The 25,331-nt window shown below is 40.4% G+C and overlaps 1 protein-coding gene across 4 annotated transcripts in view; it reads right to left on the minus strand.

The window, feature by feature from the left end:
* Positions 1–6,876: 6,876 nt before the first annotated feature.
* FEZ1 (fasciculation and elongation protein zeta 1) overlaps positions 6,877–25,331 on the minus strand; it is a 72,574-nt gene continuing 54,119 nt past the window's right edge. The window contains exons 5-11 of one of the 4 annotated variants that reach the window (XM_075604334.1): positions 21,154–21,322; positions 19,835–20,127; positions 17,999–18,079; positions 17,113–17,188; positions 15,028–15,093; positions 14,080–14,119; positions 6,877–8,909 (exon numbers count right to left, since the gene is read on the minus strand). In XM_075604334.1, the coding sequence (XP_075460449.1) occupies positions 14,115–14,119; positions 15,028–15,093; positions 17,113–17,188; positions 17,999–18,079; positions 19,835–20,127; positions 21,154–21,322 (690 nt within the window). In that variant the 3' untranslated portion in view covers positions 6,877–8,909; positions 14,080–14,114. Of the gene's footprint in view, positions 8,910–14,079; positions 14,120–14,989; positions 15,094–17,112; positions 17,189–17,998; positions 18,080–19,834; positions 20,128–21,153; positions 21,323–25,331 lie in introns of those variants that run through there. The other 3 variants (XM_075604332.1, XM_075604335.1, XM_075604333.1) reach the window with 3 other exon arrangements.

Below are 25,331 nucleotides of genomic sequence, written 5' to 3' on the forward strand. Positions count from 1 at the left end.
TACACTAGGCCAGGTTACCCCCAGGCCCCAGGTAGGTCCCACTCCCCACTAGGTTAGTGGGTAAGTTCTTAGGGAAGGCTCCTTAGATAGGGACCCTGCCCTTAGGTGTGTGCAAGTCTAGTCAGTGACACAGCTGCTGTGCTGTGTGCTCTGACTAGAAGATACAGTGTGGCTTTGTAGTGCAGCTGCAGCAGTTATTTGGCTATGTCAGTGAGAGTTCTTCTGCATGCAGGGACTAGGGTAGAGGGATACCCCAGGGCCCAATTAGTCCCCTGTGACACCAGAGGAAGCTGTATGGTATAGGGTCGGCCTTAGGACAGGGACTCCTTCACCATAATTAGAGAGCAAGAGGATTGCTGTCTGACAGTACCTGACTGTCAGTACAGCGTGTTCAGAGACTGTGTTAAAGAATCATTCCGGCTGGAGATTCCTTTCCTGTGAAGTCAGCGTGTGCATCCATTCCTGCAGAGAGCAGCACAGCATGCCATGGGATCACTGTGCAGCGTTGCTGAGTTCTAAGGATTTTCCTGACCAGGACTGGTCAGGGAGGTAGTATATATTAAGTGCACCACCGGGCCCCAACACAGGGAAGCGCTATCCCTCACACTCACACTTTCTTTATTGTTGTGGACATTCAAGAGACTGAGGGGAATGTGATGATGGACATGTGGGTGAGGGGATGGTATGCATTCAGAGTGATGCACTGTTATTGATATATTGTTTTGATGTTATGCAAAGAGAGTGTTATTGAAGTTACAGTTCATGCTCAGTAAATACTGTTTATTCACACGGTGTGTATTTACTGTATGTGGGTTCTGGTGAGGGCACACTCCCACCCCGTTGGGATCCCTCATCAGTGGAGGCGCTGCACCGAGGGTAAGTACATACCCCTGGTTCCCCGTGGCGGAAGCTCAGCTCTCCTGGTTGCCAAACAGGTACCGCACCACACTGAGAAGTAGTCAGATACACCTACCCACCCCAATCTCACTTAGGGGGGGGGGAAAGAGGGCTACATATATATCCTAGGTTATTTATGTTCAGTAAAACTGTTATCTTTCATAAGTGTGTGTTTTATTGTATGCGGGTCCTGTAGAGAGGTTATTCTACATCATAGAATCCTGTACAGGTGAAGGCGCTACCGACCGAACATCGACTCAGGTATACCCCAGGTTCCCAGTAGCGGAAACTCAGATCTCCTGTGCACCACAGGTATTGCACTATATACACACACCGTAGCCACACATCACTCAGGGGGTGGGGAAAGTGCGCTACATTTATTTTTTTTACATAGGTGAGAAGCAGGTTTTGCCCGGAGCTCACGGACTCCAGGTACCTCAGGTTCCCCAGATACTTACCAGGAAAGGTGCTACTGGTCACTTCCTGGTATTTAAATTTCCCGTGGGATGTGAGCCAATAGGAAGCGATATAACAAAGAGTAAATGCTGCACACCACAATATGATAAAGAGCGATACAATTACCGGTGCTCCCATCAATGTACGATCGGCTATATCCAATCCACGGCATACAAAAAGGATTGAAGATGGGGCACACGGATTTCCAAAATAAAGAGATTTATTAAAGCATACACACTGTATTACATTGTGGCTTTCTATTGGCCCAAGTAATGCAGGAGATTTAAACACCAATTTGTTTCCCCTGAGGGGATGCTATTGGCAGCACCTTCCCCGGTAAGTAACTTGGAAACCAGGGTATCCCCAGAGCTGAAATGAGTATATATATACTCTTAACAAGAATGCATTATCGTTACTAATTCACCATTAAATATTCCAATAGTAATTTACTCAAAATACACAAAAAAACAGAACAAAAAAAGAACAGGCAACAGCAAAGTAAACAATAAAGGAGCTCAAATTAAGAACAAAAGCAATAAAGCAACAACGAACAAGCAAGGAAGTAGCACAGAACAAGCAAAATGCTACATATCTAGAGCTCCACAGCACTGGTGTGAACAAAAATAAGAATGCTGGTGAAAGAGCGTTGTGACACAGTGGAGGGCTAAAATGCAAAAATCAAAAATAACAAAAACAGAAAAAATGCAACACAAAAAAGAGAAAAGGTTACAAAATAGAGTGAAGGTGAGAAACTTCATCATCAGGCCCGTTCACACAGGTTCTAGATAACCGTAATATTTGCCTTTAAAAATAGCCTCAATAATGTTACCAGCCTCTCACTATCAGCATGAATCAAAAGGAAAAAAAGTCTCAGGCAGATTAGAAGAAGAATGGAGGTCAACGATTTCAGGAACGTCCGTCACAGGTGTTGCATGGAAGAGTGGTTGCACATAATTGTGTGTCTCACAGATACATAGTGACATGCACACTGACACAGAGCTGCCACCAGGGGCTGGTGGGTGGGGAAGTGTTGTAACAGCCACAGCATGAAATCTGGCTCCCAAATATTCTGGCTGACACCATCATTTTTTATATTTGCATTCATCCCTGCAGGAGGGTAGCAAAGATATGTATTTCTGATATAAAATCAACCCCCCAGATTCATCAAGCTTTGTTAGGGGTTAACCGTTGACGCACCTGAACAGGAATTATTTTCCACGGACTTGTATGGGAGTTTGGGTGCGTTAACCCATAACAGAGCTTGATGAATCTGGGAGTAACTGAACAGTCTTGTGTGCTTAGCATTCTTACTTACTATACAAGTCTTGTGTGCCTAAGGTGCCACTAGGTGGTGCACTAAACATTGGCAGAATAGTACAGATGAACAGTCAGTCACCCATACGAAGATAGTTTGGGCTGTGAATAGGAGCACACTGAAAATGGGAACTTTCTAGCTCTATCCTTACTATGGGGTTTATCTATTAAAGCAAAAGTGACGCAATTCCAGGGCAATATCATTGCACCAAATATATCAAAGAATAGTTACATTAAAATAAAAATGTTTTAATACCTACAGTATGATGCAGATTGTTTGCCCCAGAATTGCTCCACTTTTCCCTTGAAACCCAATAATGTCAGCAAGCAATGAAATACCAGAACACAAATGTAGCCCGTGACCGGGCAATTGATGGAATAGCAATATCGAGCAGTCACTTGATTAAAATGCACCGTTTGCGACTGCACATGGCTGTCCCCTTCCCCAGAGCTGAAAGAAAATGTTTTTCCTGCCGTAGCTCCTGGGAAGGTTAGTTAGGCTACATACTGTATCTAGCAAAAGTAAAGTGCATTAAGTGATACACAAACATGCCATGAATCTGTTATTAATACCATGTACTGGGAAATGGAGTCCCTGAATATTAAATATAATGGTTTGGCTATTAGTAAACTTAACTCCTTGAGAACTCTTGGATGTACTGTAGTGCCCACGGTTATTCTAACACAAACCAGTGGCAATCGCCAAAAAGACCAGGTACACCCAGGTACATGCTGGATACATGCCTTAAACTTGCCTTAAACTAGACCCAGCATTTCTGCATTGATTAATGGCCCATCAGATTAACAGCGGGGGTCCCTGGCAGTCCCATTCAAACTGAATGGGACTGCCATGGACCCCTGCTGTGTTAATCCTATGGGTCATTAGTCAATGCCTTAAACTTGCCTTAAACTAGCCAGGTTACACCCAGCACATACGCAGAATGTAACCGGGCTAGTTTAAGGCAAGCTTTAGAATACTCGTGGTCTCGTCTGTATGTATTTCTAGATCAGACCAGATTGTCTGGAGCGGCACCATTTCAGCAAACCCCTTCAGGGGCAACGTACTCCAGCTGCGAAGCCAGTCACCGCCGTGAGACTGGCATACACAGAGGAGCAGAGTACAGCCGTCCAGCAAGTTCAACAGCGGACTCAGACGGAGATTTATAGCCCTTCATCAAGTGGCATAGCAGAGGTGGCAGACAGGCATCAGATTGCAACTGTCGGGTTGCAGTCCAACGATGTGAGGAGGAAGCATTTGCAGCCAGTGACCATTGGAGCTTGCCAGGCAGCCAGCCTGCCTTGACTCCAGTGCCACTGTTACTCTGGTGAGACCTGATATGTTCAATCCAGAGGATCTGCTCCCAGGAACAGGGATGCAGGTCACCATGCCTGACTGGGGACCTAGGTCAATCCAGGTCACCCGGATGTTCCTTGACTGGGGCACTGGTCAAGATATGAGGGATGTGGGTGTTTTGTCTGGGTTGGATACTTAGGTGCTACTCGGTAACGACCTGGGGCAGCTCTACTGCTCGTTTGCAGAGGATTCTGCTCCAATAGCAGCCATCACAAGGAGCAAAAGCAGGGCACTTGCCCAGGCAAGGGAGTCTTTGGTACTCTGCCCACTGAGGATCTCGCCGTCCCCCTGCATTTGGGACCAACAGATCCAGAGGTGTCTGCGGAGGCCAGGCAGGTAAGCAAGACAGAGTCGAGACAATGTACTGACCCTCCTTCCAGCTTACCTGTTTCCCCATCACCCGACTTAGTGACTGAAGGAGAGTGGCCGGAGCTTGGGGCACAGTTTAGAGCGGCGGTGCGGTCTGATCCCAACTTAGAGGGCATGAGACTCCGGGCATCGAAGTCTGCCTCTGAGAGTGGGTCGGACCGGTATCTTTGGCACCGTGAGCTCTTGTATAGGGAACAAGCTCCTACCGCTGCAGACAGAGTATGGACAGGTAGAAGATAGCTTGTGGTACCCAGGTAGTATAGCAGCAGTTACTGCAGGTAGTCACACTGGGTGCTAATGGGCGTATTAAGTGGTGGATCCCAGCCATGTTTTATGATTGGTACGTTACCTTATTATTCATCTATAAATATACTCTGTTACTCTTTCTCAATTTCTGTATCCGATGTCGCACAAAGCTTTGCAATAGCATAAAAGAAGGTCAATACAAATTAGATAGTGTGCTGCTCAGCCCATTTGGGGGCTGAGAAAGCTTAACCAAACTTCAAGAGTGGATTAAGATCTACACTGTTTTGAGCCATGTGTAGAACCTGACACGTTGGCATCTCAGCCTTTCTCTCCATTCTGTGCAGTAGAAGGGCCACTGCCGCTGCCCCAACCACCTTTTTCACTTTAATTACGACTGCAGGTACCAGGCTGTATTTGTTCTTCAGAGTTGCTTGATGCTGGGCTGTGTCATTGTCACTTACCGGTTGGCGAGTTATTCCTATTGTGAGTTCTCTTTAATACAATTCTATATTTGCTTAGAACATCTCATTTGAGTCTAGTTTGGTTTGTAATGACCTGAGTAGAACTGTTGTGCTGATCATGAAGTTGATACATTTTAAATTGCTGCCACTTCCTCCCACAGAAATGACAGAGACAATGCCTGTGTAACCAAATCTATAGTTTAGTATTTATAGTGTAAATTGTACTTAGAATAAACAACCCAACATCTTTTTTTTTAGATGGACTGTACCTTTAAAATTGCCTCACCCTAATCGTAGACAATATTATTTTGAAGATGATGCGTTTCAACTGGTGGCAGTTTTAACGTGGTATTTTGTGCTTTGCTAATCCATGAACTAGAGCAATACAGTACATTGCAGAACTGCTTGATTCAGTGACGTACCGCACGAAAAGGGTGCAATTATGTTGGCTACATCTGCACATCTGTTAATAAGTTGGTTGCAATAAAATGTATCCAACAATTTGAATAATACAGGGTTTTTTTTGTCAATACAATTGAATGTGAATACATGCAATGGGGGTAATAGAAATATATTGTACAGTATAACAGCAGAGGTCAACATTTATGATGATAAATCTCAGAAGAAAAAAGTTCCCAGACAATTATAAGAGCCGTGCATGATGGACCACAAAAGCTTCTTAACGAGTGTAAAGATTGTTTCTATTGGTTAATAATTGGAAAACACTATCTGACATAGTTATGCATACAAGCAATCTAATCATCATCAGTGTAGTGAGTCTTTCATTTAAGGTTTCATTCAGTGGTTCTCAAACCTATCCTCGGGTACCACCGGCCAAACCAGGTATTAGGAATAACCAATGCATTTGTTTACACGTGACAGCTCCTAGTTTGCATATAAATAGAATGTTGGGTGGTTGCACTATAATAATAAATGCTCTAGTGAAGCTTTTAGCATGGTACAGTATTTGGAGTGAGTGCCTCTCCTAACAAGACAGAATCGTCATTATTTAGTGCACTTAACCTCAAAGTTTACAAATATTTCAGGGTTTTTTTGTTTGTTAGTTTTTTTAAACAAAATATAGCCAATTCACATTAGAATAAACAAATGAGATGTTCACATTTTTTACCTTGTGAACACTTACTGTACCTAGAATTCACATAAACCTTTTGACAAATATGAGGATTTGTGAACTGAACTAAGGCATATCTGCACAACTCCGCTGCATAAGCTGCAAAAGCCATACAAGCATATTCACTAAAGTGTGATGGACTGTATTGCTTGTTAAAAATAAATAAAAAAGCAGTCCCTCCTATGACAAGACTTTTTCTATCAATAAAATATGTCAATTGTATCCTCATTCCTATTTCTGCAGTTATTCTATTTTATTTAACCCCTTCGCTGCCAGAGGGATCTGCTTTCCTATTTGTTGCAGTTCCCTCTGGCTCAAAGCAGTTAATAAACTTTTAGGAGTGCAACGCCTGAGCACAAAATGTGGTATTACAATAAAAATACCAAACAATGATAATAATAATAATAAAATGTTAGTATGAGATTTGAAATACTGGTATGCGTATATATCACTTTGATTACTGTATGAACAAAAAGCTGAGTAAGTGGTGCTGGTCAAAATAAAAAGCAGCAAAATCAAAAATGCTTTTCAGATGGAGAGAAACAGGGCATTACTACTAAACCACCAACATCCCGAAATTTAGACTTGTCTATATTTTTTACTTACAACATTTGTGAAGGATATTAAGGAATGGAAGAGTATACTACTCAGCTAATGGAGTTTTAATTATGGAATGCAAATAACAACCTTTCAAATGTGCAGAAGAACTTTTGGAAAGTGCAAAATAGCATTTGATCTATTACTGATATTATTACACAATAATCACTAATTCACTACATCAAATGTATTTTGCTATCATGATCTAATATACTGCAAGACATTCTAATATAATGTAATGTACACTCTTCTAAGGCTGAGTCCCCGCTGGCGCTGAGCGCGCTCATGCTTGGAGAGCGCTCGAAGCATGAGCACCGGGTGTCCTCCGATTTATGAAAGCGCGCGGGGGGGGGGGGAGGGGGAGAGGGGGACGGCATTGTGGGCCAGCTGAGTGCGTGGGGAAGTATAGTTTTTTTGTTTTGGTAAGCACCAAAAGCGGGTCAGCGTGTGTGCCCACACACGAGCGCCGCTCGCACCGCGTGAGCGGGAACTTACATATTTATATATATGTAAGTTAACATGGCAAGCGCAGCCCGCTCAGCGCTGGCGGGGACGTAGCCTAACGTATATCATGTGTCAGGAAGCTTCATTAACCATCTATCCTCTATTTCTTGAGGTACTATATTGCTGTATTATTATTATCATCAACATCCTGTCAATGAATAGTGTCCTCTATGGGTTTGATTGATACATAAAATGAACATTAGGCTTTCATTAAAGCTAATTATTTGGTATTGTAACACAGTTTTTACAGTAATACTTTATCTTGAAAGTTTAGTAAAGTTCAGGTACCTTAAAGCGTAAAGGGGAAAGTAGGAGAGGGGGGAACTTGAGTAAAACATTTTAATGCCTCAAGGATATAAGAAAAATGCAGGAGGGAAGATTGACTTAGAGGAAAATACTCCTTCATTGATTGGGTAGTGAATGCACAGAACAGATTCCTAGCTGAGATGGCTGAAACAATTAATGTTATGGGCTTAGGTACAGTAGGTGTAAAGCAAACTAAAGATCATCAAGCGTTATAATGTTACTATGGGAAACAGACAGACCAGTTGGGACAAAGGGTCCTTGTTTGTTGTCAATATCTATTATATATGAGCTACACATCACATTCACATTTTAGGATGAGGGTCAGCTGATTTCTACTAGACACGGTTCCCTCTCTGCCAAAGAGACAGGACTAACTGTAATTACATGAAAGTTTATTTGCAAAATTAGTCTGATACCACATGTACAGTATCTGAGGGTGAATCAATAATACAATATGCAGACTCTCCCAGTCCTCATACTTGCATGTTAGCTAGCTGCAAATAAAATCAAGAGCACTCAGTAGAGCCACTCGACTTCCACACATGCATTCAGTAAATCATTCCTTCCCCCCCAGTTATTACAGCAATAGCACACTGCAGGAATTGAGTAGTTGCATTGCTTCTTATTTTTCGTATCTGTCACTTTTCAGTCAATGTATTTTACAGCTTTTAAATGTACACATTACTTGGTCAGAATATCTATCTCCGAAGGATGAAAGGCTTATTGAGCTTTGTCAGGATTTCGAACCTGGGAACCAGGTTTGTACACACTGTATGCCTCTGCAAACTTTTATCTCCAAGTATCATCAGATGATATCTTTGAAAGTGCTATTAAACCTATAAGAGCAACATTATGGGCCATATTTACTAAGCAGTCTTCTGCCATTAACATTAATGGGCTGTACAGTGTCTTCCAGCTCCGTAGAGGTGTCTTATGGTAGAAGGCAGCGTAGTAAGTATATCCTATATCATGTCCGATCAACTCCTGCAAGGATCTTTTATCATTGCAGTCACATGTGAAAAGACAACAAATATTAGTTCTAATTCCAGATTAATTAACAGTTAATTAAAGAAAATGTTTGTCCGAGCTGAAGGGATTAAAAGGGCGAGAAAGCAACAGGAAATGATGAACTGTGCCTGCCTGTAATTTGGATTAATGCTATGCGGTTTTAAATGTACATTTGGAAGATTTGTTATGCCATGCAGAACTGGTACGATGACAAGAAATGTTCTGTGGTTCCTTTTCCGCGGCACACGTTAGGTTGGACACAGCACTAAAGAAAAAAAGGAGAAAAATATCATTGTGCGACAAATTTTCTGACAAAAGTCACAGACATTATTACAAAGTACTTAAAGAATACAGGACTGTATATGTGATCACTTCAAAAGATAATCCTAACATCTCCACTTTTCCTATTCTTTTCTTAAGAAAGTAAGATATCCAGCAAAACAGCTGCAATACACAACATCAGGAGACTTCCAAGTCTTATACAGTACATGTTTTGTACCATGTTACTACCTGTTCAATGGAAATGTAATGTGTCAGTGCACAGTGTGATAGAATGAACATTTTTACGGTCTAAAGTATAACTTTTCGAATTAATTCACAATTTAAAATCTTTGGCTTTTTTGTGTGCTGATGATTTTCTAGCAAATAAGCAATTTGCTTGTGATTATCTTTGCTTAGCTACTATATGGTAGTGTTGGGTTTATTATGTGATTTTTCGCAACCATTTCCTGCAAAATATGGTAATGTTTCTTGATTAACTACTCGTAAAGTTGCATTTCCACGACAGACTGATCTATCTTGAATGGTAGCTCAGTATGATACCGTTTAAGGCAGATTACCAACTTTGTTTTCTCTTTGTTCCTTAGCTGTTTTTTATTTGATAAGATTTTTTCTTTTAAATGGCCCAAAGTCTAAAGTAGAGTGTTTCCATGGAAACCTCTGCTGCTCATTACCCCAATGGTGATACTTAGATCAATTTAGCTGGATTTGCAACTTAATCATCGCAGAACTTTCAAGTTTGTTTCATTTCTATTCATAAGATCTAAGAGGTTACTGACCAAGATTAATAGAATTTCTGATTTTAAAGATAGCGCACCGTGGGGCTTATGCAGAGAGCAACATGAGTGAATGGGAAAACGGCAATAAAATAGCCACAGAATTGGCGTTAATTATGGGCGTATGCAGGAAACGGCGTTACCTCCTTTGAGACATGTTGATAATGTTGGCGAGTTTCGATTTGCGTTAAACTCGCCACGCCGTGACGCGAGCTCTACAGCCAATTTTTGTTGGCGACCTGAAACTCGCCATATTATGGCACAGAATGGCGCGTTCAAGCGCATCGGTGCTACTGGAATTTCACGGTATATCAACATGGCGAGTTAAAGGTTCCCGCCACGTGTTTGGCGAATTTTAAAGTTACGAAAACTGTTCTGGCGGATTTTAGGAATCTCGCCATGTTCTCGGCAGGAAATGCTTTTCTGCCGAGTTTCTTGCCCAAAACATGGCGCGATTTCCATTCTCTAACGTCTCTGCATAAGCCTCCGTATCCCCTATTTTTTTTTTTTTTTACATTTTCATGTATTTTCTTATTTTCTGCTTGCAATAGAATATCAAATTCATCTTGCAATTACAGCTATTTTTATTTGAATTCAGTACTACTCAGTGCAATGCAGGCCACTGCAGAGTTACAGAGGTTAAATAATGTATTAATGATAATTTACAACACTACTGAACTAAAAAAAATTACATGGTAGATGGGGTTGAAAATGACATATCTCCATCAAGTTGAAGCTATGTTAAATTTAGATGACAGATGCTTATCCTACTGCATATTTACACAAAAATCCAACTGGGTTCCCAGCACTCAGAGGTAAATAATGAATAAGTGTTGCTTAGATATGCCAAAATATTTTTTACTTAGTTACAAAGTCATAACAGAAAACACTGAGGAATGAACAGTGAATGCACGGTATCAATATACTGTGTGCAAACATACATGGATAAGGATAAATTAGAGCGCAGTGTATAAACACAGATAATGGTCCAAAACAGAACACAGTCTGCAAAAGGGAAATACTGCACAAAAATACAAAAAGGAGGAGGGAGGGGGACGGAAAAAAGGGAAAGGAAGGGGGGGGGGGAAAGGGAACAGTACAGGGAAAATCAAGGAGGACAATGTTTCGGAGGGTGTGCCCCTTCTCTTCCCTTGAGACCCTCAATTAGAACCCTACTCCAGATTACTCTGAACTTTCAGCTATTCGATTCTGTTCCTGCTTCACGTAACGTTACCCCTTGTGCTGAATAGTTAGTATTGAGGACGCTTTTCTTCTTAGCTCTCCAGCTATTTTGAACGTTTGTTCTGCACTTTGTCAGCTTTTCGAGCCCAAGCTTTGGAGCTTTGTGTAACACCATTTTGCCCTTAAGTGCGTACTTCTTTCTTGGGCTATTACACAGGCCATACATTGTGCAATTGGTTTAACGTTGTTGGGACTACACCCATTTTATATCTGTGTTTTTTGCTTACAAGGGAGGTTCTTACTGAGGGTCACAAGGGAAGTACCATAGACCTCCCTATTTTGTGGGAAAAGGCCAGAAGATGGGGCTCACCCCCCTGAAATGTTGCCCCCCTTGCTTTTCACTGTACTTCTTCCTTTTCCCCCCTTGCTTTCCCTTTTTTCCCCTTCCTCCTTTTTTCCCTCCCCTAACTCCTCCTTTTTGTTCACCTGTATTTTTGTGTAGTGTTTCCCTTTTGCAGAATGTGTATCGTTTTGGGCCAATATCTGTGCTCTGTTTTATCCTTATTCATGTTTGTTTGGCAGCAAAAACGGAGAGGCGGTGCACAGCAATGTGAAAAACCAAGGGCTTGAACCAGCAATATTTAGAAAAATGTATTGGCACATCTGTAAAACAGGGTAAGAAAACACTTTTACTGTACACGTTTTGCGCCTTGCTGGCTCTTTGACTCCGTTTTTGCAGCTTTATATCATTTTCACGGCAGGAGCACGCTATAAGTCCACTATCATTGTGATCCCGTGAGTACCTCAACAGTCCCTTTTACAATGGATTTTGTTTTATCATATTGTGGACTGTGACAATTGTTTATTGCATTTTGTGCATCGGATTGACAAGAATCAGGGCTGGTTTTACATCAGGTTTCTCTAGTGGCAGAACTCAGCCTCTATCTTAGATATATTGAATGTATACCGTATGGATATGTTACATTAATTCAACTCCCTTTCATCAAAACTACTTACCTAGTCATTTATAAATACTCATGGACTTTGACCTCATAAGTTAGTTCAAAGCCACATGGAATTGCTTTATCAAATCAAGTTATTGCAATAACAATAGAACTTACATCCTTTGTACGAGTTCTATTATTTATGAGTATACTGTAAGTGAATTTATCGATCACTCCACGTATTTTTTCTACCATATGTGAATACATCCCTTCAGTTATTGTACACACGTTTTTTTGATGCACTGTGTCTTCGGGTTATTCCCATATATTATCTAATTCGTGCATGTTTGCATATATTGATACCGTGCATTCACTGTTCAATCCTCAGTGTTTTCTGTTATGACTTTGTAACCAAGTAAAAAAAATGTAGCATATCCAAGCGACACCTAGTTGGATTTTTGTGTAGTTATTTTTGAGGGTTTAGGGTCCCTCTCTTGTTCGCGCTCCACTACTATCGCTCTTTTGCATAGATTCGTTAATTCTTACGGTGCTGTCTATGCCCTATACTTTTAGCTTATCCAATATTTGTAGTTACAGTATATTGATCCAGAGGATATTGATCCAGAGTAAGGCGAACAAAAAACCCCAGTGAAACATTATCCAATTATGTCTCATAAGGGGAAAAATAAATTCCTTCCCGACTTCTAATATTGGCAATCAGATTTCTCCCTGGCCTCTTAAAGTTTTATTTTTTGCTTTAGTTTTTATTAAATGTTATATCCCTTATAATTTAACTTTCCAGCTAGACTTTGGCCTTTTGGTTACCAAAAAACCTACTGTATTTAACAGATTTCGATTTGAATGGCTCTTTTTGTGACTTCATATGACAACCCTCGAAAGCCAGTTGTAATGTTTATCATTTTTCCCAAGTTTTTTAAAATGTTCAAAATAACTTACATACAGTAACTATTGGAACCTATAATCAGCCTTATTTCTGCAACTAAGCTCATCCAACAAAGATCTGTTAAGTTTCTCCTTATTTATCAAAGTTGGCCATTATTTATTTAATGAAGAGAACATTAATAATACTATAGTGATTTACCTGACTCCTCCTGTTCTATCTTACTTTTAACGTGACAGTAACTGCTGATTATGTATATTAATGTATGCCTCTCTATGTTGTATCCCTAACTATACTTGGAAATGCGGTGCACAGTATATCTCCAAACATTTTCCTGGTTGACTAAAATGCATTCAGTACTTAACCTAAGAAATATATTAGTATTTCTGGCTAATAGCACCTAATGGTTTTGAAGATCATCCCTGCTACAGACCAAAGTGAACTTATGGCAGTGGGATATTTAGAATATTTAATTAATTTTAAGGGGCTTATTCTATATGCCCGAAGTGGCTGATCAAGTCATTACCGACTTTTTTTTTAATGTCAATTTTGGCCGAAAATAGCCCAATTGGCCACTTTGGCAGATATAAAAAAAGCCCCTTTCACTTTGCGAGACTTTGATTTAGTCTTTAAGGTTTCCATAATACCCAAATGTTTAACTGTGTTTTACTATTTTTATATAGTCTTTTTCATGCTGATATTGTTTAATTTACATGCAGATTCCAGTGCTAAGCATGTTGTTTTTCTTTTGTTCTTTGTTTATTAAGTAAGGACAATGTCATCATTAACCAAACAGATACATGTACAGTAGGATAGTAGGTGTGATGATAAGCCCTACCTATATTCAGTGATCCATCACTTCAGCACACAAAAGGTCAATTTGAGTTACAAGTTACATCTTTAAAATACATGTTTCATCTTATGGGATCAAGTACGAATGACCTGGCCTATTGTCTGTGTTTGTCTAAAAGTGGGGTTATCATAGTGTGACCTGTTCTGGGAGTGTGGGGTGATTAAAATCATAAACCCACAACCCTTGTTGACAGTGGGAGTAACCAGAACATGTTTATGTAATTTAAACGCAATTTCAAAGGAGTCGTACAATTCCACCAGCCAGATGTGCAGGTGACATAAAGAAAATTTAGCATTTTCCTTACACATTTACTAAATATAAGATATTTGGGATTTGATAGGATTAACAAGGATGTGAAATATATATTTCTGACCAGCACGTTCAGCTGTTTCAATTGATTCCAAAGATGCTGTACTACTGTAGTTAGGCTGCATACGTAAGATATCCATTTGTCCATCAAAGATGGAAATGGTCATATCAAAATAGATGTGTAAACGTACATTTTGATCAGCCGAACACATTGATGCAGGTCCCATCATTCTAGGGGTTATAGAAAGAAAGTTATGGGATATTTTTATACTCAGGCATTTTCAAGTAAAAAAAATAACTATTTTCTCTCCCCCAGCCTTAAAATGTCATTAGAGATTGATAGGGGGGTTAATGACATGTCCAAGAAGGTGGGCTTATTATGTACCCAATGCAAGTATTTTAGGATAAAAAACATCCATTTGAAATATGAAATTGGAATTCAACAAGAGGTGTGTTTTATGCCAATAAGACACATGAATTCTCATATTCCAAACTCCAAAATGATCTCTTTTGGGAAGGAACTGATGTTGTGCGTTGGTAACGTATAGGTTCTCTGTTTTACCCTGTTATTTTATGAAACTCTGCATTTAATACATTGTATGTTCTTGTAACATTTATATTTTCTGTAACTAACCACTAAACTACTTTTGTATATTAAAATGTAATAAGTATTGTCTTGGGCTTTATGGGAGAAATAATTGGGTCAGCTGGATAGCTGTGGGTATTAACCCTTGTTACATACACAAGTCACGTGCTCACAGGTGTGCAGTTTGTGACAGTAGGTATCTGATCACAATTAATTTGACAACATTTAACTTAAATGAAAAAAAACCCAATATTGTTTTCACAGTGAAAAAATAAGTACAGTTTTCATTTAAAGACTGGTGGAATATATCTAGGAATGCAATTGATATCAATACATAGTTCACATTTTTCCCCTTTCATTCATTTTAAAGGAATCACACATGCTATATGTTTCCTAAAGTAGCCCTAATATCCTTCTGAGCAAATGCAGATTAAATTCAACTAAATCTAATTTCAATAAAAATAATGAATATCAAATGTGTAACCTGGCATAAACTGGTAAGTTGTTCAGGGTCAAAATCAGAAGTAGGATCAAACAGAACAAGTGAATTTACCTTTTAAAATGTAGTCAGTTAGCAACATTGGAACCTTTTCACTGTCCTCCTTCATGGCAAAAAGTACTGAGGAAAAGAATATATGATATTATTGTTACAGAATGTCCTTCTTATTTATAACACTCTTGTCAATGTACGGGCAGCAACCATTACATGACCATACCTGTATAAGGCACCCAGTATAGAGAGTAGGCAAAGTGAATATGGTCCTGGATAAGTGTAAATGACTACATACTATTATAATGGATATTTTTGGCCATTGAATTCTCCTAATGCTTTACATTATGTACAGAAATTGCAAATATGCTCACATTTGCTCATGCCGTTTCTACTGTATATGCCTATCACAAAACCATTTAAATTATCAAAACTTTCACTCTCTCTCTCTTCCATATTTCAGGCTCTGGAGGGAGATAACTCCACCTTTAGGTATGACCAAACTAAGGCTTTATTAAATCCCTGTGTTAACTATAACAGAGCTCTATGGATATGCATTGTTACAGGGAACACCTATTTTGCCTACCATTGGCACTACCATCAGTTAAAGCTAACCAATGGGTCTGTTATGGCTCAAACAGCACTTAACAATGTGTTTGAGAGCTTTGAAAATACCTCTTAGCACTTAACGATGCATTAACTTAAGTTGATGTCTAGTTACAGTAAGTCAATAAAGTAGCTTTGTGGATCTGGACCTTCGGCTCCCACCGTGCCCTTCCTCAGAGGTATGATGATGGGAGTCCAACATTTGGGTTCATATATATTGTGGTAATAAAAGTGGAGGGATCTAAATTCATACAGTACATAGGAAAATAAGATAAATATTTTTTGTTAACTATTTGATATATATGAGAACGATGTAGCAGTGAGAGAAGCAGGCTGTTATTTATTTTCATATTGGTCTCCATGGCTTAGGAATGACTCCATCAGAAAAAAATCTCCATTCTGCCTTTTTATACACTGTAAATGATGATTGGATTGTCTGTCTCCTTGTATTATATCCAGTGACATACCTGGAAACAAGACGTTTAACATGGTAAAGTTTTTTTAAATAAATACATTTTCTAGTGAGTATAATTGAAATCTTGCTGTATATGTTCTAAAATAGCACTGCTCTACTCTGTGCTTAGGGGGGGGGGGCAGGAAATTAGACTGGGCAGCTGGTGCAAGCCACTGAGGCCCACGGCCTTTAGGGGCACAGGCCCCCATCTCACTGTCTTTTTTTTATTTGATAAATACTCCAAGGTGGCTCTAGTGATGCAGTACCAGTGCTGTCACTGAGAATCAGGGCTTGTAAATAGTAGGAGTGCACGACAGAACGCGTGACGTCACGCGTGCCTGCTGCACAGGGGATCTGTGGCCTCTGGGGTCTGCAGGAGGAGATGTGACCAAGAACAGCTCCAATTCAATGCTTGGGTGTGTGCCCGTGGCTGAACCATGTCTATGATCCTGCCGTTGATTTTGTCTCGCGAAAAATGAGTTACGCTGTCGTGCTAGTGCTCGCACACGCTCTATGGCCGTGTGCATTGCCTTACAGGCTTTTGTGTGCGGCGCTCACGACGTCGCTCGCAATGTGACGCTTACTATGGACGCGGGCTTATTGGGAAGGACTTTTCAGAGTTTGGCAGCTGTTAATTACAGTTTAGTTGGGAAAATCCTGCTTGAGAATCCATAGCATGGCATGCTATAGAGTGGGGCAGGTGGACCAGACCTTTTTTTGACACTGGCTTAGAGCACTATATAATTGTCTGATCATGATTTAGTCATGGAATGTTGATTTCTGCACCTGCTCCAATATTTTGTTTCCTTATTCTCTCTCTCTTTCTCTCTCTTTCTCTCTCTCTCCGTTCAGTCGAGTACGACTCTCGGCCACTCTATTTCCTTATTTCAGTATTCTGATAATCACGTATACAAATGACAGCATTTTCCAACTATCCTGCAGTCTTTTTTGGGCTGCAGTAAACAATTGTGACACCTCATCTTAGAATAATGTAGCCATACACTATATCCTCTATAAACAAACTGAGAGTTGTGTGCTACCCAAGTTAACTTATAATAGAACCCCTTGACACAAGGAAACAGCCTTACTGTTTGTCAGCATCTGAAGGTCTTCAACAGAGGGAGGGGTTCCTTTCTTCTCAAAGGGTATCACTGTGTTTAGATACTAGAAATAAAAAGCAAAAAAAAAAAGACTATAAAACCTGTTAAACAAAATTGTGCTCATCCAAGGGCATCCAGAGGTGACACGATAGGCTAATTGATGTGCCTGATAAGCTCGTGTATACTTGTGAGTTCCCTTCTACATTCTAGTAAACAAAATGTAAAACTTTATTTTTCAATTGCTCCTTTAATACCCGCTTAAACGTCCCAGAAATGTGGTGTGACAGAATGATTGTATTTAGAAGGCACATTGAAGGAAATATCAACATATTCATTTGTGAGTGATGAGGAATAAGATCCCTCGGGCGAGATATAATGCAATCTCTTTTTCACACATGGCAAATGAAAGTATACATAGATCAGAACATGAAAGGTACCACTTTGTAAAGTTGTCTATGGGCTTCATAGCTCAGCAGTTCAGCTATAACTGATAATATACAGCACATCAATGTGCTTAACAGAAATGCCAAGCACTCCATGTCTTAAACAAAGTGTGTCATCTTATTCCAACATCAAAACCTTTCCATTTTACTAAATAACAAGTGTCTATGCAAGCATAATTATACTATATGCTATGTCTTTTCAAAGTAAATTCTGCTTTTGTTATTAATTTTTCTCTTCCCCTGTCTTACTTTGTACTATCTTTTTACTTTCCTTCCTTTTTTCATTACATAATTCACACTTTGAATGTATTTTGTTGCCTCGCCAAATCTAGTCCAAAATTGTATTAGTCATACATGTCTTTTAGAAGGAAAATTATGGAAATCATCAACCTCATACAGTATGTGTTGGTTTCTTTTTTAAGTATACTCACTTGTTTGTCATTTCCAGAGTTTCCAAATGTCTGTCTGATCCCTGACTGAAGAATATTAGAGATTCCTTCCATGCTGAAGCGCTAGGTGAAAGAACACAGTTTGTCAAAACACAAGATTTGTAACCCCTCATTTTTAAGCTAGGTATTAGAGAGCTGTTGGTGTGTTTGAAGGTCAGAAGCATCTAAGATACTCAAAGTGGTACTAAAATGAACAGCACGTCCTTTGAGACATAATATTTAACAAAGCATTGTGGAAGTGGATCTGCTTTTCCCTCTAATAAATAGGATGTCATAAAACAAAACATGATATCCAATTCACACGGAAATCTCCCATTGTCTTTAATGAGAGTTTAGCACTATCGCAGTGTAATAAATAACCTTTACAAACCAGAGTAAGTTTCCAAATCCCCCTTTAAAGGTATTAATGAAAACAAACAGCGATGTTCGGTATTGGGCTCTGAAACAGTATCTAATACTGCTGATCCAAACAAAGGTGATGTGCAATAAAAGTTGCTAGGTTGTATAATGATGCTGCATAGATTTACATAGTTCTGTTTTTCAGACGCAACTTTTTGTTAGATACCAAAGCAACAATAAAAAGAAAACAATAGGATTACAAAATGATCAGCCACTTACACCTGTTACCCACACTATCACCAAATAAGTGAGCCACCAATTATTATCACAATGGATAGCAGAGTGGGGAAAACAAAAAACACGTGTCCTTAATCAATTTGGCAGGCTGCGGTTCTGTAAATGTGCAATGTAAAACATAACACAGTTCTGCAGGAATATCACGCACCAGATATCACGCACCTGGCCCCCGACAGGGGGGGATAGCTGGGACTACAGTCCCGTGCCCGGCCAGTCAAGGGGCCCGACCTCCCTGCCCTTTGTGTGTCTGTATTGTGTATTGTGTGTGGGGAGGGTTTTTTATTGTGTGTGTGTATTTGGGGAGGGGTTTTACTGTGTGTGTGTAAATTTGGGGAGGGGGCTTTAGTGTGTGTGTATGCTTACTTGGGAGGGGGGTTTATTGTGTGTGTGGGGGGGTATTTGGGGAGGGGTTTTTATTGTGTGTGTGTTTGTGTGTGTATTTGGAGAGGGGGGTTTGTTTATTTGTGTGTGTGTATTTGGAGAGGGGGTTTTATTGTGTGTATTTGGGGAGGGGGTTTATTGAGTGAGGAGTGGGAGAGAAATACATAGGGGGGAGCTTGAGAGAGGGTTGTAAGAGGGTGGGGTGTGTGGTGTGTAAGAGAGGGAATGGGAGAATGAGAGACAGGGGGAAAGAAAAGGGTGATCGAGTGGGTGAGAGAGCAAGGATGTGCATGGGAAGAGGGGAGTGTAAGAGAAACCAGGGGGTTCTGGCAAGACCACCGGCACGTGGGTGGGGGGCCCCAGTGGAAACTTTAGTCCTGGGCCCCAGGAAAGCTATCTGTGGCCTGATCACACATGTTCATTTATTGGCATTAACTGCTGCTTTAAGGCTCAAAAACTGTATTGTTTATCTTGTCTTCTGGCAAAGTCCAACTTTACTAGTCCCAGATAATAGGGAGAAAGTTGAGAGAGATTGAATGGGACAATGTTTTCCTTCTGTTGGCACATTTATACTATTTGTTTTTTAAGTTGTAAGCTATGTAGTTCTATTTATAAAGTATCAGTTATCATTGTGTATGTACGGCTATAATATATTTATGCAGCAACTCATTGTCTGGGGAAATGTGGCATACAGGTATTAAACTATGTGGTTATTTATACAAATATATAACAGTGCACTGATTTTGATGAGGATTTTATGGACATTAATTTAAGGATCGAGTAAATACATTCGTTAACTACCTTCATTGGCATCTGCCCATTTTTTTCTACACGGTTGCTTTGAAGGCTCAAGCCTTTCTCTTTCCTTCTCTTCTTTATTAGCTCCCTGTTTTCCTTCTGCTTGTTCTGCACCTCTATCAGTGCTGTGATAAAGGAATTCTTCACTTCCTTCTCAAACTCCAGTTCATCCCGTCGAGCCAGCTGCTCCACCAGTTCCTCTGAATAATCACAAATGGCTCGTTCAACCCGGTCCAGTAATTCTGACAGCTCTAGGCTGGTCATGTGCTGTAGACCTGCTGAAAGTAGCATGGAAGCTACAAAGGATTAATAATAGCCACTTACTTAAATGGCAGTTAATGTTTGATAAGACTTCCTGAAATGTACTTCTTAGATATTTTGATAGATTTTAAGTCAGGGCCAAGGTTTGTATGAGCCAATAGATCATATACTGTATTTGTATTGGCTTCTTTACTCCACCTAGCAAAGTCACACACTGAAAAAGTGGTTCTCCATAAAAAACAAAACCTTATAATGTAGTATGTGGAGGTTCTCATACAATTTTTATGTATTTAATATTCTATATTGAGGGCTTTCAGAAGCTTAACGAAAACGGTGCAAAACAGCGCTAAAAAAATATAAATAATGACAATACTTGAAATAAATATTGCAGGCAGCCTGGCAAATACTGACTGTACAGTCAGAAAATGAACCACAGAAAAAAGAAAGAATTGCCGGCGCCAAATCAGTCCTTTAAATAATAATAAATCCGAATAAAGACCAAACCGTCTCTTGCAAAGTCCCAAAAGTGTCCTTGAGCAAACAGACAGTGAAGGGGTCAACGAACGGCTCACACCAAATGATAGTGCAATATGTAAAAAAGAGAAGAAAACAAACAGATAATGGTGCAGTACGCCAAAAAAGTTGACATTAAAACATTAAAAACATGAAAAAGTAAAGGACTGATTTGGTGCCGGCAATTCTTTCTTTTCTCTGTGGCTTTCAGAAGCTGCTACTGAAAACCTGTTATCACCAGGTCATTTCATAAAGACATATGACATGTATTTGGAAACTTACATAAACTGTACATTATACATGAAAGGTTTATGAGCCATCACACCTTCTCTCTACTAAAATAAACAATGCCATGGTGTAATGGTAGCTTTGATGTTGTAGAATTGTCAACATCCATATCATTATGTATTGGTTACAATTCTGTTTTTGGTTACAAGTCCTGCATGGCTATTGAGATGGAACCCAGAAAGCTAAAATCATATGATGTCACAGAGTTTGACTGACTATATTAGTTTTTGGTTTAAGCACCCCCATGCAGTTTCCCTCACCTTCATTTGACCAGTTATTGTTAAAGGTCTGACTCAAAGCCTGCATCTCTTGTAGGAGGACAGAGTCTGAATGGGAGGAAAGATCTCCAGAATCATTGTCCTCCTCATCCAATTCTTCTTCTTCTGGGTCCGGAGAATTCTGCATCATCTCCTCAATTTCTTCAATAACCTGAAATGAAACATGTTCTGGTCATTAAGAAGGTTTGCGTGTTAGGAGATAATGGGCCATATTTACTCAATTGTAAGGCACATTGCAGCTTAGCACTCTTTGTTAAATGTGGCCCATAATATCTTCCTAGCAGTCACCATGTTTGTTTCTCAGTTAAGTTAGGTGTACAAAACTATTGCTCTTTCAACACAATCTCTGATAGGTGTGGTATAATTCCCTGATTTATCCCTTGAAGATTTCTTGCTACTGTTGATATTGGGTAAGTTCTTTAACCCTCTTGGCACCAAAAATGTAATTCAAGGGAGGAATTCATTAGCTTTGTATAGAATGTGTAGTTAAAATGCCTGTAGGAGATAGAGTTAAGTGGGCATCCGTCATCATCATCATCTATGTGGTAGTGGTGGAGGGTAGTTGTTTGAATATTTTGTGTAAGGGGCATGAATGACTTTTCCGTTAGTGTTTCTTTTCATGTCACTACTGTTACATAATTACATAGTAGATGAGGTTGAAAAAAGACATACTGTACGTCCATCAAGTTCAACCTATGCTACATTTAGACGACAGATACTTTATCCTATATTTTCACTTACAGTATATTGATCAAGAGGAAGACAAAAAAAAACCCCAAGTGAAATACGTGTATCATCTAATGATGCCTCATAAGATATATTTTTTCAGCACACTGTTTTTACCATATTGTGTTGCACTATATATTTTTGTCTTTTTTCACATATCTGGGACGTGTTTGTGGTCCGACGCTTGCCCTGTTTTTTCTGTGGGTAGATTAAGGGCCTTATTCAATATTTTCCAAAGCGGCCGATCGTGCTGTTATCGGTCGAAAAAATCCCATTGACCTCAATTGTAGTTTTCAGCAGATAACAGCACGAGTGGCTGCTTCAGACTGTATTGAATTACCACCTAAGAGCAATGTATCTGTGACATCCAAATGTGATTGGTCTAGCTACATGTTTCCCTGATCTTTCTGTGGGATAGAACTGTGACGGTGAGGGGGTAACCAGGCTCACTAATAAAGGTCAAGCCCTCTTGGTTTTCCGTGAGTCACGTGGTGGGGTCCTGCAGTGTCAGCTCTTGGACCTGGCTGTCGTGTATGTATTACTATACATATGTGACAATAAATAATTTTTGTGTTTTTGCCTTTCCAGGATTGCCAGCAAGCAGGAATTGCAAGGCTACGAGTTTCAGGGTGGGGTTGACAGAGAAAGTCTTTGCAAATTATGGCTATGTAGCGGGGTTCCCGATTTACAGGATACCCCAAAGATGTACCCAGGAATCAGGTAAGATTCTCGGCTACATTGAAGAACAATACTCCGGTCAAACTCCTACCCTGAAAAGTTCTTGCAGCTCACCGCCAGGAGTCCCTGCTTCAGCACAGACAAGAGAGGTAAAAAGGGGCATAGGGATTTGTGTAACACAGGTATAGTCAGGGGTCCCCGGTTTAGAGGGAGTCCCCCATGGTATATGCCCCAAACCCCCGGACTCGGTATAGGGAAATTGAAGCAAGCCTGAAAATGAACCTAACCATTATTTGAAGCAACTTTTATTAAAACTTCTTATAGGAAGGTCTAGGAGCTCTGAAAATGAACGTGCATATCTTTTCAGTAGGTCCTAGGGGATGCGGGACTTAGATGAATTTTGTATGATTTTTATGAACATGGTGTATAACAGTGTATAATATATGTATATGCCCTCTATATGAACTGGGGAATTTCCAAGCCTGTGGTTCCGCGAGACCAAATGGCCACCATGCTTGGTGCCACTGTGTCTGGTCGGGTTCCGGGCTTGAAAGTCTCAGAGTTGCCAAGGTGTTAGGGCGGAGTACTGGAGTTACACTCAAGTACCCACGTTCTAACATGAATAAGGGCTATCCGGCAACCATTTGCCCATCCCCAGACACTGAGGAGTCTGGCTGGCACATTAGGTGGGGTTCAATATGTTAAGTGGCAGAGGTGCCAGGTTGGCATATGCCCCTTAGCAGAATTGAAATCCGTGCCGGCCCGGCTTCAGAGTACCGGCAACTTGGTGATAGGCTGGTAGGAAAATTACCACTCGCTGATTGGATGTAGCATTTTGTGAATGGGACTGAAAATCCTATAAGAAACCTAGCAGCCAATCAGGTCAAGAGATTCTAAGCACCAAGACTGCAGCGGCAGATTTGAATTGACAAAAATATGCTCTGAGAAAATAGACGCGAGTACCACTTTTCAGGGCCAAGTTCTTAGAATAGAACGTAGCGGTCGCGGCGGGAAAGAGTACGTGACGAGAACAAAGAAATAAATTTTACTTTTATGTCTGAAGCACTTATTCCCATGATCTGTTATTTGTATTATTTGTTATTTATATGATTGTCACGTGTATTACTACTGTGAAGCACTATGAACATTAATGGCGCTATATATATAAATAAAGACATACATACATACAACTATAGTAATAAATGTACCATATTTACTAGTCTTTGTGGTGGCAGATAGTGATAAATCACTGCATAGAACAGTTTATTGTTAAGCTCACAGAATAACCTTGGTGACGGTAGGGTGTAACCAGGCTATACAATAATGGTTAAGCCCCTCTGTTACTCCTGAAACCGTGGGGTCCCTGGCAGCTACATAGCACCATAAGCCAGGGGCCAAGTAACATAACATGCAAAAGTTAAAGTGTCCCCTGATTTTCAACTTTTCATGCTCCCTTTACCCCAGACTCATGAAACTTTCTGGGTGTAAGTTTTAGGTGGGATATTTGGGTCGAAATGCAGTTGTTTTTATTTATTTTTTTGCAGGAGTTCAGGGGCCAAAGATACCGGTAGTCCCCTAATTCTCCCCGGCGTGCAGGCATGATTTGCTGGTACGTGGGTTGAATTACACTGGGGCTGCCCAGTGTCCCCCAGACCCCTGGTTTTCTATCCCAGATATCCCAATCCTATGTCCTGCATAGATATCGGTCTCCCCAAGTTATAAAGTATTACAATATGTTTTATAATGTTTGGTGCATTTACTATAAATGTCTATTGAGTCAACCCGGGCATCCATATAGGTGCCAAGAAGTCTGGATAGACATTGTAGTTCAAAGAGGAGACAGGATATTGAGATGTGTCGGGGTGCTAAGTGGCCGGACTGAGTACTGGGTCCATAAAACAGAGACCCCTTGTGGGGAGGACCCTCTGGTTTGTGAGACTCAGTGGAGCCTACCCAGTAGGTGGCAATGGATTGATTGGGGGAAGCGGCAGAATGACGGCGGGTTTCCCATTGGTCAATTCATATATCCCGCCCATGGGGCATCCCGAGCCTGCTTGGCACGTCCCCTCCTCTGACATCAGCCAAAGGATGAGCCCCTATTCCTATTGGCTGGCGGGGATGAATTTCCACGCTCTGATTGGTCGCTCCTCCTACTTCCATGCCGAACATAGAACCGCGGAAGGTATGTAAGGAGAAGCCCCAGTTATAGAACCAGACGATCCTGTGACTTGGGACGGTGATGCAAAGGCAGCTTTTCAAAGTTGCTCTGTTACGAATAGCAGTGCAACCGGCTTCATTTTTGGAGCTAAGAAAGCCTGTCTAGCTGAGGCTATGTCAGGCGCGAGGTCCAAGTTCTTGTTTTAGAACGTAGAGTTTCTAGATGAAAAGAGGAACAGGAAGCCGAGTGTATATTCCTTTAAGCCTTCCGAAGCAGGCGCCCTGCACTTATTTTAGCCTAGTTTTCACCCCCAGAGCCCCAGTAAGTGTGTTTTTCGTCTGTATTTTGTGTATTAATTGTGTGTACGAGGGTTTACCCGAATAAACTACATTTTATTCCACTACTGTGTTTTGCCAAGTGAATGATCCTGGTATAAAAGTGTTAAAAATCCTGGTCGCCCATGACAACCTTTTTTTCACTTAATACCGTTTGTGACCCTGTCTGTGTAAGACTTTTAATTCTTAAACGTAAAATTGCGCACATGATTTTTAGGGTTGCCATGTGCCCAGTATTGAACCGGACTGTCATGTATTTGGAC

The sequence above is a fragment of the Ascaphus truei genome, chromosome 6 (assembly GCF_040206685.1).
Source record: "Ascaphus truei isolate aAscTru1 chromosome 6, aAscTru1.hap1, whole genome shotgun sequence".
Lineage (NCBI taxonomy): Eukaryota > Metazoa > Chordata > Amphibia > Anura > Ascaphidae > Ascaphus > Ascaphus truei.